This window comes from Anabrus simplex, chromosome 8, assembly GCF_040414725.1.
Source record: "Anabrus simplex isolate iqAnaSimp1 chromosome 8, ASM4041472v1, whole genome shotgun sequence".
Taxonomy (NCBI): Eukaryota; Metazoa; Arthropoda; class Insecta; order Orthoptera; family Tettigoniidae; genus Anabrus; species Anabrus simplex.
Window position 1 is genome coordinate 123,285,533 of NC_090272.1, and position 15,632 is coordinate 123,301,164.

Consider the following 15,632-nt stretch of genomic DNA (forward strand, 5'->3'; position numbering starts at 1 on the left):
AATGCACCTTTATTTTATATATTTTTATTTTATGAAGTGATAACTCAAATAAATATTTTCTTTTTTGAAAAAAGTATTTCATGATCAAAAAACATTAAGAAAAAAGATTTTTACCATCAAAAACTGCATTATTTTAGAGAGATGGGTTTCCTATGCCACATAAAAAAATAGAGCTTTATGTACAGTGTTACAGTTACAATATTATTATTATTATTATTATTATTATTATTATTATTATTGCATTAACGTGAAATTTTCTAATCTTACATTATATGCAAATGGCTGCAGTTCCTGGTTTGTTTTAAGTAAATAATGATTACTAATATCTATTTCACACAAACTGAACACTCAAAAATTCACTTTTTGCCTTAAAAATATGATACAAGAAACTTTTACTAATATCTACACATGTTTATGACGTGCTCTAGCAAATGTGCTTAGGGAGGCACAAAAGGTGTACACCCTATTTACACTGTTTACAGATTTATCTGGTCTTTTTCCTTTTACCACCTTGACTAGTACTAATCTTGCTGCATATGGAACAGTTGCATTCTTTTTTTTTTTTTCCGTAAAGGAGTAAGGTTCGTTGCCTGTCCGCAGGAGCTGAATTGCCACTTGTTCACCAAGCCATTTGGCAGCAAGTTCCTCAACTAGCGAAATTGTGAAGTCAAGTCTTGGTAGGGGTTTATCTGCATTATCTTTATACAAAATGTACAAGTTGGTCATCATTCTTCCAAAAATGTGAAATGTCACTTTTTTCCAATACCTCAGTGTCCGATGCTCATCTAAATAGCAGTATAGCATTTGATCTGATGAGTCAAGCCTGTATAATAATTGTACTGCTGAATAACAGATGGCTTGCTGGTTATAAATAACTCGTTTCCTTTCTTCTTCGATTTCATTTAATTTTTTGCCTGAGACTTTGTAGACAAGAGAAGTACTTGCTTTTTCTGTGATCTTTTTAGCTGGCTGCCCACCATCAGCATAAATCCTTTGCTGCGATATTTGGTTTGTCCAACTTGTTGTATATAGTTTTATTTAATCCAATGCTAGTCCAAAACATGTATTATACATTATTAAAACAAATAAATAACTTGGAAAATATTTTTTTCTGGAACATCCGATCAATCAGACGTTTTTACACTGAACCTCGAACATCCGATCAATTAGTCGTTGGCGGTTAAAGGGTTAATCATAGATATGGACATAACCACTGCCATATAGGCATTTTTGTGTGAGCCCCTTTTAAAATAATATTTCTAGAAAATGGTTATGTATAAAGTCAGACATTTCACTGAATCCGAATTATGTTTTTTTTTTCCTAATTTGTCATTGTTTGCATAATTTGTGTAATTATTAAAAAAACAAATTTCTTTTCTAATTGCACAAAATTGGTTTGTAATATCCTTTAAACAACATAAATACAATTCTTTGAAATATTACTGTTTGGAAACCACGTCACATTGAATGACTTTCACAGTATTTCACAATCACAGACAATTCACACAAGTGTGGTGTGGGACCGTTTATGGAGACATATTCTTTTAATCTTGCAGTGATATTTTTAGTAAATTGAGGAACATTTTGGCCATACTGACTGGTATTGTTGAAGGTTATTTGTTTTATCTTGTATAACATAGTAGTAATATGTGATGGTTTTCCTGTTGAGTATGATGCAGAGTTGCAGAGCAGCCCTTGTACATATCTTGCACAATCTCTTATGTATGAAGGGTCCACTAACAGATTATCCTTCCAGATATGTCCCTGCTCCACTGGGCCATTCCTGACTCTATTAACCTTGTTGCATGGACATGTCCCAGCTCAAACATGAATACCCCGAATATTTTTCTTTGTTCTTCCAATATTATACGTTTAAGAAATATAACAATGGAAGTAGTTTTCAGTATGCTTTTGAAGAAACACTATGGTCTGAGCTTGAGACCTCTTAGAATGTTAAACATTTTGAGTTAAATGAATTAGAAGGAACTGCAGAAATGTGTAAGAAAGTTGAGTTTTCCATATTCTGTTAGGTAGTTGAAGGCATTAGCTTAACTCATTAATATATTTATATTTTTTTACCTTTGCAAATTTCCTCCTAAAAATTGGGATTTGTTAATTATTTGTAATTTTTAAATTGTTAAATAATGAGAAGTATATTAAAAGGAGCATTGTTATTATCACGAGCAGATTTCTAGCATAGTCTGCCCTAGTATTAATCATTGAATGGAATATATTCTGATCTTAGAAAAGAGCATTTTCTTAGTTTAGGTTATTGTTGTTTAGAAGTCATAACTTTCATTGCTGCCTAATTAAATTTAATATTATAATAATTCTGCTTTTCAGTTGGTCAACACACAGTAATTATTTGGAAACTAATTGGATGAAAACCAGTTGTTACATGAAATAAAAGGTTCATCATATTCAGTGTTTAGGTCGATCGACCAATCAATCAGCCATCAAGGCTTTGCATTTAGGGCTGTCGGCCAGGTTGTAGATTCCCTATCAATGTTTTACCTAACCATTTCTTAAACATTTTCAAAGAACTTCAAAATTTATAGAATATTTCCCTTGGTAAATAAATCCAATCCCTTACTCTTCGTCCTATAAAAATTATTTGCCCCAAATTGTCCTCTTGAATTCTGAATCTTCGTATTATGATCTTAGCTACTTTTAAAAATTCCACTGAAATTTATTGGTCTACTAATGTCATTGCATGTCATCTTTCCATTGACAGCTCAGAGCATACCACTTAGTCCAGCATGTTGTCTCCTTACTCTCAAGTCTTCCCAGCCAAAAGTTTGCAACATTTTCCTAATGCTACTCCTTTGTTGGAAAACACCCACCAGAACAAATCGTGCTGTTTTCCTTTAGTCTTTTCCAGTTCTCATATCAAGTAGTCCTGCTGTGGGTCCCATACACTAGAACTCTAATTGGGGTATTACCAGAGATTTATATACCCTCTCCTTTACATCCTTACTACAACCCCTAAATAACGTCATAACCATGTGAAGAGATCTGTAACCGTTCTTAACCTTGTTAATTTGATCCAATGAAGATCATTCCTTATATTAACACCTAGGCACGTACAATGATCCTATGTGGTACTGTCTCCCCATCAACATAGTAATTAAAACTGGGAGGACCTTTCCTCTTGGTGAAACTTACAACCTGACTTTTCATCCTGTTTGCCATCATATCATTGTCTGCTGTCCATCTCACAATATTGTCAAGGTCTTTTTGTAGTCACTCACAATCCTATAACTTATTCACTATTCTGTACAGTATATCATCACCTGCAAATATCATCTGCAAATCTGTGATTCCAGCTCTTTACTTATATTGTTTATGTATATAAGAAAATATAAAGGTCCAATAATACTGCCCATTGGGATGATGATAATTTCGTGTGGCTATTTCTAGCTGAGTGCAGTCCTTGTAAGGTAGGCCCTCCAATGAAGGTGGATGGCAACTGCCATGTGTAGGTAACTGCGTGTTATTGTGGTGGAGGATAGTGTTATGTGTGGTGTGCAAGGGCCCCCAGGCCATTGGAATTAACCAGTGAAGGTTAAAAACCCCAACCCAGCCAGGAATCGAACCTGGGACCCTCTTAACTGAAGGCTGACCATTCAGCCAACGAGTCAGACATGATGATGATGATCAGGTGCCATCAAGTTGATGTCGACTCCTGGCGTCTGCATGGATGGATTGCCTCCAGATGTTTCGGTCTTCATCCATATACTTCAGACCCTTCAGTGACATGTTCATGTTGGATTTGATGTTGGCCGTCCTCATCTGTGAGACCCCTCCACCTTTTCAAGCACAATAGTCTTTTCCAATGAATCAGATCATCTCATAATGTGTCCAAAATATGACAGCTCTAATCTTGTAATGAATGCCTCAAGGGACAGATCTGGTTTGATCTTCTGAATGACGCATACATTTGTCTTCTTGGCTTTCCAAGGGATACACAATATCCTTCTCAAACACCAAAGCCCAAAACATCAATATGCTTCCTATCTCACTTCCTTATGGTGCAGCTTTCACAACCATATGTAGCGGGAGATAGTAGGTTCGAACCCCACTGTCGACAGCCCTGAAAATGGTTTTCCGTGGTTTCCCATTTTCACACCAGGCAAATGCTGGGGCTGTACCTTAATTAAGGCTACGGCCGCTTCCTTCCCACTCCTAGCCCTTCCCTGTCCCACCGTCGCCATAAGACCTATCTGTGTCGGTGCAACGTAAAACAACTAGCAAAAAAAAAAAAAACGTATGTAGCTATGGGAAAGACTAATGCCTTAACCATTCTGACTTCAGTATGCAAAGATACATCTGAACACTTGAATATCTTATCCAGGCCTTTGAATGGTGCTCTTCCAAGGGCAAGTCTTCAGCAAATTCTGGACTGTTTGAGTACTTCTACTGATAGTTGATCCCAGCAAACAGAAACTATTCACCTCTTTAATTACCTCATTATTTATCATAATGTTTGATGGTAAGCCAGTTACATTCAAGTTCTTTTCATTGGAAAAGACTATTATGTTTGAAAAGGTGGAGGGGTCTCAGTTTGTCAGGTACAGGCCAAATACTCTGTGCTTTAATTTTCATTGTGATGTCGTTGAGCTCTTCCTTACTTTCGGCACCCAAAGTGGTGTCATCTGCATACCTCAAGTTGTGTATATTCAATCCACCAATCTTAAAACTATGATGTGACTCATTTAATCCAAATTTCCTCATGGTGTACTCAGCATACAAATCAAACAAGTGAGGCAAAAGTATACATCCTTGTCTTATGCCTCTGCTAATGGGGAACAATTCTGTTTCACCATGCTCAGTTTTAACATTGGCTTCTTGTCCCAAGTAGAGGTTATGCATCAGCACAATGAGATGTTCATATATGCCCAATGGGACACCTTTCTTAATCATTACAGCATCAGAAAACACTTCACCTTCTCTAACTATCTGAGTTTTAATCTGAGTTCTGTTTTCTAGAAATTTAACCATCCATTCAACCACTCTTTTGTCTAGTCCAGTTGCCCTCTTTTTTGTCAGTCTCCCATGATCTACCCTATCAGAAGCCTTGGGTAGGTCAATAGTGATACAGTCTATTTGACCTGAATCTAAAATATCTGTTATATCTTGCTGGAATCCTACAAGTTGAGATTGAGCCTCATTGGAATAACCTTTCCTAAACCCAAACTGCCTACTTTCAAACCTGTTAGTAATTTTGCAAATGTGTGTAATATAATCAGAAAGAATGCTTTCCCAGAACTTACAACACATTCAGCTGACTGGCCTGTACCTATCTGCTTTATGTTTATCACCCTTTTCCTTGTACTCTTGGGGCTGCTATTGCAACCCTCCATTCATTTGGTATTACCCCTTCATGCGCACTATAATCAGATAATCCCAACCCATTCCCTTTAGTAAATCCTCAGAAATCTTATCAGTTTCAACTGATTTTCTAGCTTTAAATTTTGAATCTTTTTGAAAATGTCTTTAGTATCATAGGTAAATTTCAGTAATTCCCAGTATTAGTCACCTGTATCTGAATATTATCGTTATACCTAACTGCCTTTACATACTGCTGATTTGATACTTCTTCCTGCTGTAATCCTCACATGTACACTTGCCTTGTTCATTAATGATCCATGGATTGTCCCTCCTGGAACCTATTTCTGCCTTAAAATATCTACACACATCCTTCCATTGCTCCCTGAAATTCATATGGCTGCTAATTATGTTTGCCCTCATGTTATCCTTAGCTGACTATTTTTGCTAAATTCTATTTCCTAGTAAGTTCCGTCAATCTCTCCTTACTTCTGCAATTGCACCCTTTACCGGATTCGATGGGTGCGCAACCATTCCTATTTCTTCCTAATCTGCACCTCCTCCTTATTCCCTTTATTTTCCTGTTGTAATGTAATAAATCCTTACCATTCCTTACCACTTTTAAAGATACATACCTCTTTTCACACTCCCCAACAATTGCTTTAAACCTGTCCCATTAGCTGTTTACATTTTTATTTACTATTTTCCATTGATCAGAATTGCTTTTTAAAAATTTCCCCATGCCTTTTTTATCAACTACAGTATATGATATTGTCTAATAGTCCTATTTTTACAACATTCCTTTCTTTCACATTTATTTTTAACTATGGCAAAGGTAGCTTCATTCTTTCAGCATAATTAAATTTTATAACGAGGAGTAAGGTATTGGAATAATTGAACAAAGGAAATGTTTGATAAATTTGCAAGTTCTTTGAAAATGTTTAAGAAAAGGTTGGGTAAAACAATTGATGGGATTCTGTCACCTGGGCGACTGCCCTAAATGCAGATAATTTTTTTGGATTGATTGATTGATTGATTGATTGATTGATTGATTGATTGATGGATTGGATTGGATTGGATTGAAATCTGTAACAAATATAAATTAACAGTATGAATAAGAATGTCCACTTACAATGGAGAACTGACACAGATAGTAATTAAGTATGTATTACTTATTTTAACTAATAATAAGTTTGTAACTGTGAAGTAACCATGTGATACCGGCAACACATACTGGCAGCTCTGTAACCGAACAGCCAACATGAATCAAGTGAGCATTCACACCTGTCAGATCTTTCATGTTTTTTCTAACAAGTGTGTTTCCAAACCTTATCCGGTTTCTACATGGTCGGGTATGAAGTGAGATGAATCTTCGTAGCAAATTTTTTACGACTGGGTGCCCTTCCTGATGTAAACCTCATCAGAGGAGTTAATGAGATTAAATGAACGACATGATATAGGACAGTAGATAGGGAGGAGATGAAATCCAGTGCTAGTGCATAGCCTGCTTCTGTCGATTAGCACCAAAGGGTGTTCTGAAGGCCTAACGTCTCCAGCCGACTAACGAATCACCATTAACGGCGTCATGTACCGTCACACCATATGAATATGGCAGAGGGGTTTGGAACTGAATGCAGGCTTTTGGCATGCAATCTTGTGATTAGAAATTGTATACCACCAACTCTGGCTAATAAGGGACACTTTAACGATCAAGGCCACCAGGCAGGCTGTTCTTTCTAACGAGTATCAAACTGTAATGTTTTCAGTATTTCATTCAATAATTCGGAAAGTCTTTTCGCAGCACTCTAGATTTGTTATAACAGTGTTCTTTGTCATTAGAGGTTTGAGATAAAATACTTTATCTGATAAATTCACATATTAATGTTATTGTTATACATTAAATAGATTTTATAGTGTGTTTTCCTGAATTGTACTGGCATTTAACCTATTGATGTTTTGAACTGCAGTCTTGCGAGGGGCAGTTGTGAAGAGAATGATATTCAAAATTTGTAAATATGATCATCCAGCATTGTTACGTCTTTATATTCGTGTTTTTACTTCTGCACATCATGCCAACTGACAAGTTAAATGATTTGGTGATCATTGATTAATTTATGTCTTCGTGTAGGAGATAGAATGGGTACAGTGTTTATGGTTGATGAGATGAGATGCTCCGATGTTTCCTGGCTCATGCATTTCTTTTCACAAAATTACTTATCTCTGCACAGATATTTCTCTACTTAAAACTGATATGACTGGGAAATAATGCAGAATTCACTCTCGTTTGCATCATGACTTCTCCATGATTATGTAATTTTAAAAGAAGAAGTTTTCATGTCAGTCTCATACAAAAAGATCTCTTGTAATTTCCAATATGTGGACTTCCCAAATATTTGTGTAAGAATTGACAGTATGGGTACTCATGTTTGAGCTTATATATTTCTTGTCTTTCTCTGTTTCCTGTAGCTTGTCTGACTCACTGTGGATGTATGGCACTTAACTTCTCTGCTGTGTTCTAGTGTCTGTGAAGTGTGTGTAGCCAGTTCTTCTTTCTGCACTTTGCTGCCTGCGTGCGTGTTGTCACTAATCTAGCTAATGTTGCTAGAGTTTCCTGTGATGTATTATGATGTATTTAGAGATTGAAACTGCCTCTGCTGACAACCTTCACAAACTTAAAACTATGCTAGTTTTACTCTCTGTTATCTTTGTCTCCATCCAAATGTGTGGTCCATTTTTTACCATCCTTAATTGTTTAACATTTATGGGCAAACACAGGGTGAAATATTACTCTTTGTTATTTTTTTAAACATTGTGTGTTAACATGTAACAGTAAACATATCCTTGGGTTAATTGGTTATTGTGATAATTAGTTTAAGGAACAAAATAAGATTATCAGCCCCTCACTTGCAGATTTATCATACTTACGTACATACATAAATACTTCTTCATTATAGATTGTTATGCTTTTCACTGTTCAGTCTGCAAGCCTCTGTGAATTAACTAGGCATCTCCACAATCCTCTATTTCTTACTAGCTTTATGGCCTCGTTTAGTTTCTCACCTCTTATTATTAAACCATTAAAAATCAAGTCCAACCATTGTTGCATTGGTCTCTCTCTACTCCTCCTACCGTCCATGATCGAGTGGGTTTATGCTCCTTGGTAACCTATCCTCCTTCATTCACCATAGATGACCTCCACCACCGAAGCTGATTTATCCGTAGCTTCATCCATTGAGTTCATTCCTAACTTGGCCTTCACCTTCTTATTCCAAGTACCCTCCTGTTCCTACCCATTTGATTCTGCAATAATTTAAAAAAAAATACTTTCATGTCCATTATTTCTAATTTATGACAGGGCGAGTTAGCCGTGCGGTTAAGGGTGCGCAGCTGGGAGCTTGCATCCAGGAGACAGTGGGTTTGAACCCCACTGTTGGCAACCCTGAAGATGGTTTTTTGTGGTTCCCCATTTTCACACCAGGCAAATGCTGAGGCTGTACCTTAATTAAGGCCACGGCCGCTTCCTTCCCACTCCTAGGCCTTTCCTATCCCATTGTCGCTATAAGACCTATCTGTGTCGGTGCGACGTAAAAATAAACTTAAACTTCCAATTTATGAACAGGATCTCCCATGCCCAACCAGATTTCACTCTTCACTCTTGTACAGTAAAGTCGATCTGAAAACAGACCCATGTAAAAATAGTTTCATCTGGAACTAACTTCTTTCTTACAAAATACACACTGTTGATCACAACTGCAAGCTCACTACATTAGCTTTGCTGCACCTAAATCATCACTTAGTATACTACCATCTTGGGATAATATACATCCTAAATGCCCAAAATGAAGAAACGATCTACCTGTTCCCATTTCATATTTTCTACCGGACATTCGGTCCTCATAGGTTCCCTCCTGACTGACATCACGATAGCCTCGGAAATGCTAATTTTATCATACTCACTGTACCTCCTTTCAAGCTTGCAGATATTAGATTGCAGGCTTTCTGCACTGTCTGTCATAAAGACCAAGTTATTGGCATAGGCCGAACTGTGTTTCCACTCAACTCGGTCCCTTCCTGCTGTTTTATACCCTTCAGTAAATGGTCCCCATGTATACCTTGAACAACCCCTGTAAGTACTTCAAACCAAGAACTCATTCTACCTTCAATTTTCCCTGCAGCCCAATTGCCAACATTCATTTCTCTGATTGCTTGTAGAAATCTTCCCATAATTCCACAGTATGGCTTACAGCTTTTTTCCTTGGTACTCTGTCATATGACAATGCTGAAAAGAGAGATGTTCCACCTATTCAATACAGCAATAAACTGTTGCACAAATTAATGTTGCAACATGTTTAATATGGTTTGGGACCAGTTTCGACACATATCTATGTCATCATCAGCCGATAGAAAAACATGGCAAGAAGTCAACACACAAAAACATTAAAGGGTAACTGTAACACTTATGACACTTTCTTGAAGAATTAATAATTGAAGTTCATGTAGCACTTTTCAGTGAAGATAATTTTTTGTAGAGATCCTAGGTTCTTGAGCACTCTTGCTGTAGATCTCGAGGTTAAAAAAGGATGCAGCATAATTTACTCTGTCATATGCCTTCTCTAATCTATAAAACATAAACATTGCTCTATTCTCTGGGTCACCTTTTGAGCAGACTAAAGTGGAAGAGAGGGTTTATACACGGTTGAGAGCAGTTCCACCACACAGTGTTGTTACATGGTAGGAGAGGGGCAAGGGGGCGCACGCTTTGTGCTTCCTGTCAGCGCGAGTTACGGCAATGGTGTAACCAATGCGGAACTGCCATAGTTACTCAGTAGATGTCTTGACCGTGTGTGTGCAGTTACTATCATAGTCCATTTAAAACAGCAGTGGTAGTATGACTAATACGAATACGTTAATGCATTAATTCTTTCAAATGTGGTCAAGTTACAATCGGTGAGCTGTGTTATAGTACAACTTTCAGTTGTGCGCCAGTTCATTTGGCAGTCAAGGCAAGTGTGACGAGGCAATGACGTTACTTCTGCTTTAGTCAGTCAAAAGGTTACCTGGAGAATTGTCTTCTTGTAGCATTTTTCAGTTATGCGACACGTTCTGAAAATCTGATCCAGGCAGTCATTCTGTGGTCATCTTCAGAAGAACCCAAATTAGTTTTAACTTGTTCAATTCTAATTCTTTTGAAAGTTCTTGCTATGGGCTGCAAAAATGACCATAAGTTATTTTACACAGTGATGGATCAAAGTCCTTTTTCTCCAGTAAAAGAACTCTGTAACATTTCATTGTGTTATATGTTGTTCCAGAATTTACTCATGATACACCAAGCAGGTTAATACTGTTACAGGGTCGTGCGACTTTCAACCCTGTTGTAGGCCCCTTCTGTATTTCCTTGAAGGAATGAGAGATTCAGGCTGGGGACCTTCTGGTTGGCCTGAGGGCATGTTACAGCCTCTCTTTGTGTTGTGCAGTTCGTTTGGTGTGTCCGTGGACTTTCTGGAAGGCAAAACTAGAATATTCGTATTCTGGCTGCTCCCCAAAGGTTATAGGTCTTCATCACCAGGGATATAAAGGCTGGCCCGCCATAAACAAATGGGAGTAGTGTTTTGAGCATTGAAGAGTTCACTATCAAAGGGTAGAGAAAGGTCCGCCTATTAAGTACCATTAGATTAATATAGTATCTTATATAATTGATACTAGTTTCGACCTTGCTACATTAGGTCATCTTCAGTCATGATCAAATTGGAAATGCATGTATACATATAACCACCAATAAAAAATTACAGAATATTGGTTATTGATGATGATGACGTCGTGTGCAGAAATGTACCATTTCTCCACTGCAAGCAGAACACCACCACACATTTAATGCCCTGCATCTACTGCACCATTGAGCGGAGCATATTACCATACGTTGTTGTGGCAGTACTTCTGTGTCCACTTACAAGAAGAGTGGTATTTACAAGCTCTGTGGAGTAAGACTAACATGTGCTTGTGTGGGTTACGGCAGCGGCAGATATTTGACTCCCTGAACATGATTTTGTGGGTACAATGTCTATATCGAAGTGGGTGGCCTCCATGTCAATCAAGTTGTGGCCACAGGAGCACTGCAACAACAACAACACACATGCTCCGCTCCGCTCATTGATGCAGTAGACATGGGACATTTAAACACATGGTGGTGTTTTGCTTGTAGAGGGGAAGCTGAATGTTTCTGTGCATAGGTTTCTGTTCAAAATGTTATCCACTCAGTCTCACTCTTACCTTATTGAGTGTGTGGATTCAGAATGAAGTGGTTTGTGCAGAGTGCTTTGGAATAGTACAGACATTTAACAAATGCTGCTTCGGTACAATCTTCCATTTCACATTCACTATTGTAAACTTGAAGTAGAGTTTGAACAACATTTTTGAGACGGGTGCCTAGTTAGTTTGTTCTTTTGGTCTGTTTCATAAGCAAAATTCCACCATATACCATATATACTAACATGTCTTACAGTGCAGTCTTATCATGCAAATCATCTGTTCCATTATCAGTTATAATTTTGTGAATTAGTACAAGAGCAAAATACTATAATGTGCATTATAACTTATATCTCATTAATTACAGAAAAGGGACATAAACGACTAATTCCATGCTATTTACCATACAAGAATTCAGCATGTATAATTTTTTTCAGAGTGATAGCCGTGGCCCAGGTGGTTTCCTTATGAGATAAATTAACTAGAGTCTGTGTCAAATTGGAAGCATTTTGGCCTCGAGGCTACTCAGAATTGCTAACTTGCTGCATTATCCCACCCAGTCAGTGTGTTCCGCTCCACAGAAAATTTCAGAGAGTTAAATATCACTTGCACAAGTTCAGAGTATTTTTTATTTTATATAAACCACTGCAACTGAAACATCTTACAGTTTCACAGACTATAATCAAAGTTCCTGGAAAGAGTTTATACAACTTACTACAAGAAGTACATGCTTGCAAAGCTATCTTACAGTTGCCTCCAGGTTCATATAAAAGCAACAGATCAAACTATTCTTCAGTTTTATTTACATAGATTCATCATTATTTAGTTCATTATTTATGTAGATTCACACATATCCCATTGTTACTTTAAAAGTACTGCACAGCTGTGAGCTTGCATTCAGGAGATAGTAGGTTTGAACCCCACTATCGACAGCCCTGAAGATGGTTTTGCATGGTTTCCCATTTTCACACCAGGCAACTAGAGTCTGTCAAATGGTTTTGGCCTCAAGAGGCTACTCAAAATTGTCCAACGAAGCAGTTGCTAAGTTGTTTCATTATCCCACCCATTCAATGTCTTGCGCTCCATGGAAAATTAATTAGTAATGCCATGGCTGCTTTCTTCCCATTCTTAGCCCTTTCCTATCCCATCGTTGCCCTAAGACCTATCTGTGACAGTGTCATTTTTATAAAAATGGTTTATTGCAACACAACTATTATTTTTGCTACAGCACTTACTCCTCTTATTATGTAATAAGTGGAGTGTTTGGTTCTTTGGAGATTTTATTACTTCTTGGAGGGTTTTTCTTATGCTGATCCATTAAACTCTGTGAAGGAAACTAATGTTACATAAAATCAGAAACCAAAATTGAACATATTCCATTGTAACTCAGGTATTAAGTGTACATGGTTGGATGGCTGCACTTGGGTTCGCAACCTAGGAATCAAGCCCAGTAATTCTATGCTTTTATTTTCATTCTTTATAAAAGTTTTCGCCCTTCAAATCCGAGGAAACTAATGTTCTCTGGGAAGATTTTAGCTTCCTTTTGCACATGAAGGGAGTGTGTTTTGAATAATACTGTATTGTTATCATATTAGAAACTCTGTCTGTACTAAAATTCAATACTTTTTGTTTTGAACATTGTATGACAATGTAAAGGAAAATTAATTGGCCACATTTGGCAAGAAATGAGTTTGCTATGTGACACATTACTTTCTAATAATATTTGTTTGTTTTGTTTTGTTTTATTTGAAAAATGTATTAACTATCTTTTTAACTGATTCTATGATTTTTATATACTAATTTGTGTAAGTTACTCTCTTCTGGTAGAATGTCACATTTCTGATGTAGTCCTGCATTATTTCCAGTATGTGATTTCCTCATGTTGTGGGCTATTTTTAAAGATTTTTGAACTATGTACGGACTTGCAGATGGGAACAAAGGAGCAGAGTGAAGGACTGGAACGTGCATTGGACCACATGTGCCGTAAGACCCGTGACCTCCGTCGTCAACTGCGGAAGGCAGTTGTGGACCATGTATCTGACAGGTATGACTTATAATTATGTGAAATGTGATCAATAACAGATTCTCTTAGTTATCCTTAATATGAATGAAGAATATTACCCTTCATTAGTAAACTTATTGTTTGATTTGCACTCAATGTGCAGCTTCTTTTTATTCTACACTCATTGAACATCTTTTTTGAAGCAAGAAATTATTGTGATTAAAGCATTACAATTCACTTCATCTTCTTGTAACTTCCACATTCCATTCTGGTCTTGATGTCCTCCAGCTACTTCTTCCAAGGTCGACCTCTAATTTTCTTCCCTAACATCTTGTATTGGTGATGAAACTGATGTGTCTAATGATATGTCCAATAAATTTAATTTTCCTGCTTTCCATTTTTTTAACAATCTTATGATGTTTACTTCTTGGAATACTTGTCTATCCATTTTTTTTTTTGCTTTTTCCCCCCTCTTTTCTTTCTTTCTTTCTTTCTTTCTTTTCAGTCCAGCTCTCCTTGTCATTTTGCGCTACATCCTCATTTCTACTGCTTCTCCTGTATTCCTAATGTCCAGCTTTTACTTCCACGAAGCTATTTGCACCATAAAAATTAAAATGTTTGATAATAATATGTAGATATCATGCAATCAGCTCAAGGAAGCGTGTCGATACCCACTGGTTCTGAGGTAGGTACATAAAAATGAGAATCTTAAAGCAAGATTGATAACATGTGTATTTTAAACCAACAAAATACAAATAGAAAAAGGAAGGAGGACCGACTAGTTCCAATGAGTGAATAACAACATGCTGATTTTAATGCTTTAAAAGGTGAAAGAACACTGACCATAAAGAGCCTCAAGAAGTTAGATAACAAACCAGAATTAAACATCAAAAATACAATTTAACAAAAGTGAACAAGTCATAATACCGTATTTACCTGAATAATCCCCGCCGTCGAATAATGCCCGCACCCTCATTTTAGGAAGGCTCATTTTGAAAAAAAAAAAAAAAAAAAGAACTAAAATTCCTTCCATCGAAAGAGTAACGTAGGCATAAACAAACAGTTCGTATCACTCCGCAAGGTGCACGTGGTCTTTACTCAAATATGAACATATAAATTTATGGATATAGCTGCTTTGCCTGAGATGGTAAAAATACGTTATCACTGCTATGAAATATATTTTCCATGAAAATGAGCAAGTAGGCCTACGTTTTTCATCCAGTCATATCTTTAATTCCAAAACGATGACCTATATTTTTCATGGGCTTAAATGTTTCCTAAAAGTCTAAATTAATTTTTAACACCAAACCCCAAAAAAGTGTTGAGGGAAATTTTTGAGATATTAAGGAAGGTAAATGGATGGGCCAGTTTCAGTGCAGTAGGATATTTGCTGTCTTAATACATGTCAAATACCGTATTTCACGGCATAATCGTCGCCACCGCGTAATCGTCGCATCCTTTATTTTCAATACAAAAATCGGACTTTAAACCTTTAATTACATAATCGTCGCACGTCCAAATTTTGTTCACTAATCTGGTTAAAAGGTAAATGGAACTGCAACGTAAGTTGCACATGAATGCGCAGTTTAAATACGTGTATGGTTTACGGGCAATTTGGCAACACAGTCACGTTTGCGACATGTTGCACAACGTATAAATAAATAATACCGGTATATGTACGACGCATGGCTTACCGGTAGACTATCGGCAGTTTGACAACGTGGTCGCGAGACAGTGTACTATTTATTCACCACCTACATATTATGCTTACCGGTAGGCTATCGGCAGTTTGACAACGTGGTCGCGAGACAGGGTACTATTTATTCACCACCTACATATTATGAGTTCCCATTTGAAATACGTAAGGCTGTAAGTTATCGCTTATCGGCAACGTCGCCAGGAAATACTGGCTAGGTAGGTTGAATGGACCTCGAACCAGCCCTCAGATACAGGTAAAATTCCCTGACCCGGCCGTGAATTGAACCCGAGGCCTCCGTGTAAGAGGCAAGCACGCTACCCCTACACCATGGGGCCGGCTCCTGTGTTATTGCGCACGAAG

The 15,632-nt window shown here is 37.2% G+C and overlaps 1 protein-coding gene across 3 annotated transcripts in view; it reads left to right on the forward strand.

Annotated features, from left to right (window-relative positions):
• alpha-Cat (catenin alpha) overlaps nt 1–15,632 on the forward strand; it is a 204,695-nt gene that overhangs the window by 80,808 nt on the left and 108,255 nt on the right. For all 3 annotated transcript variants that reach the window (XM_068228829.1, XM_067152964.2, XM_068228830.1), the window contains exon 7: nt 13,500–13,615. In XM_068228829.1, the coding sequence (XP_068084930.1) occupies nt 13,500–13,615 (116 nt within the window). The remainder of the gene's footprint in view (nt 1–13,499; nt 13,616–15,632) is intronic.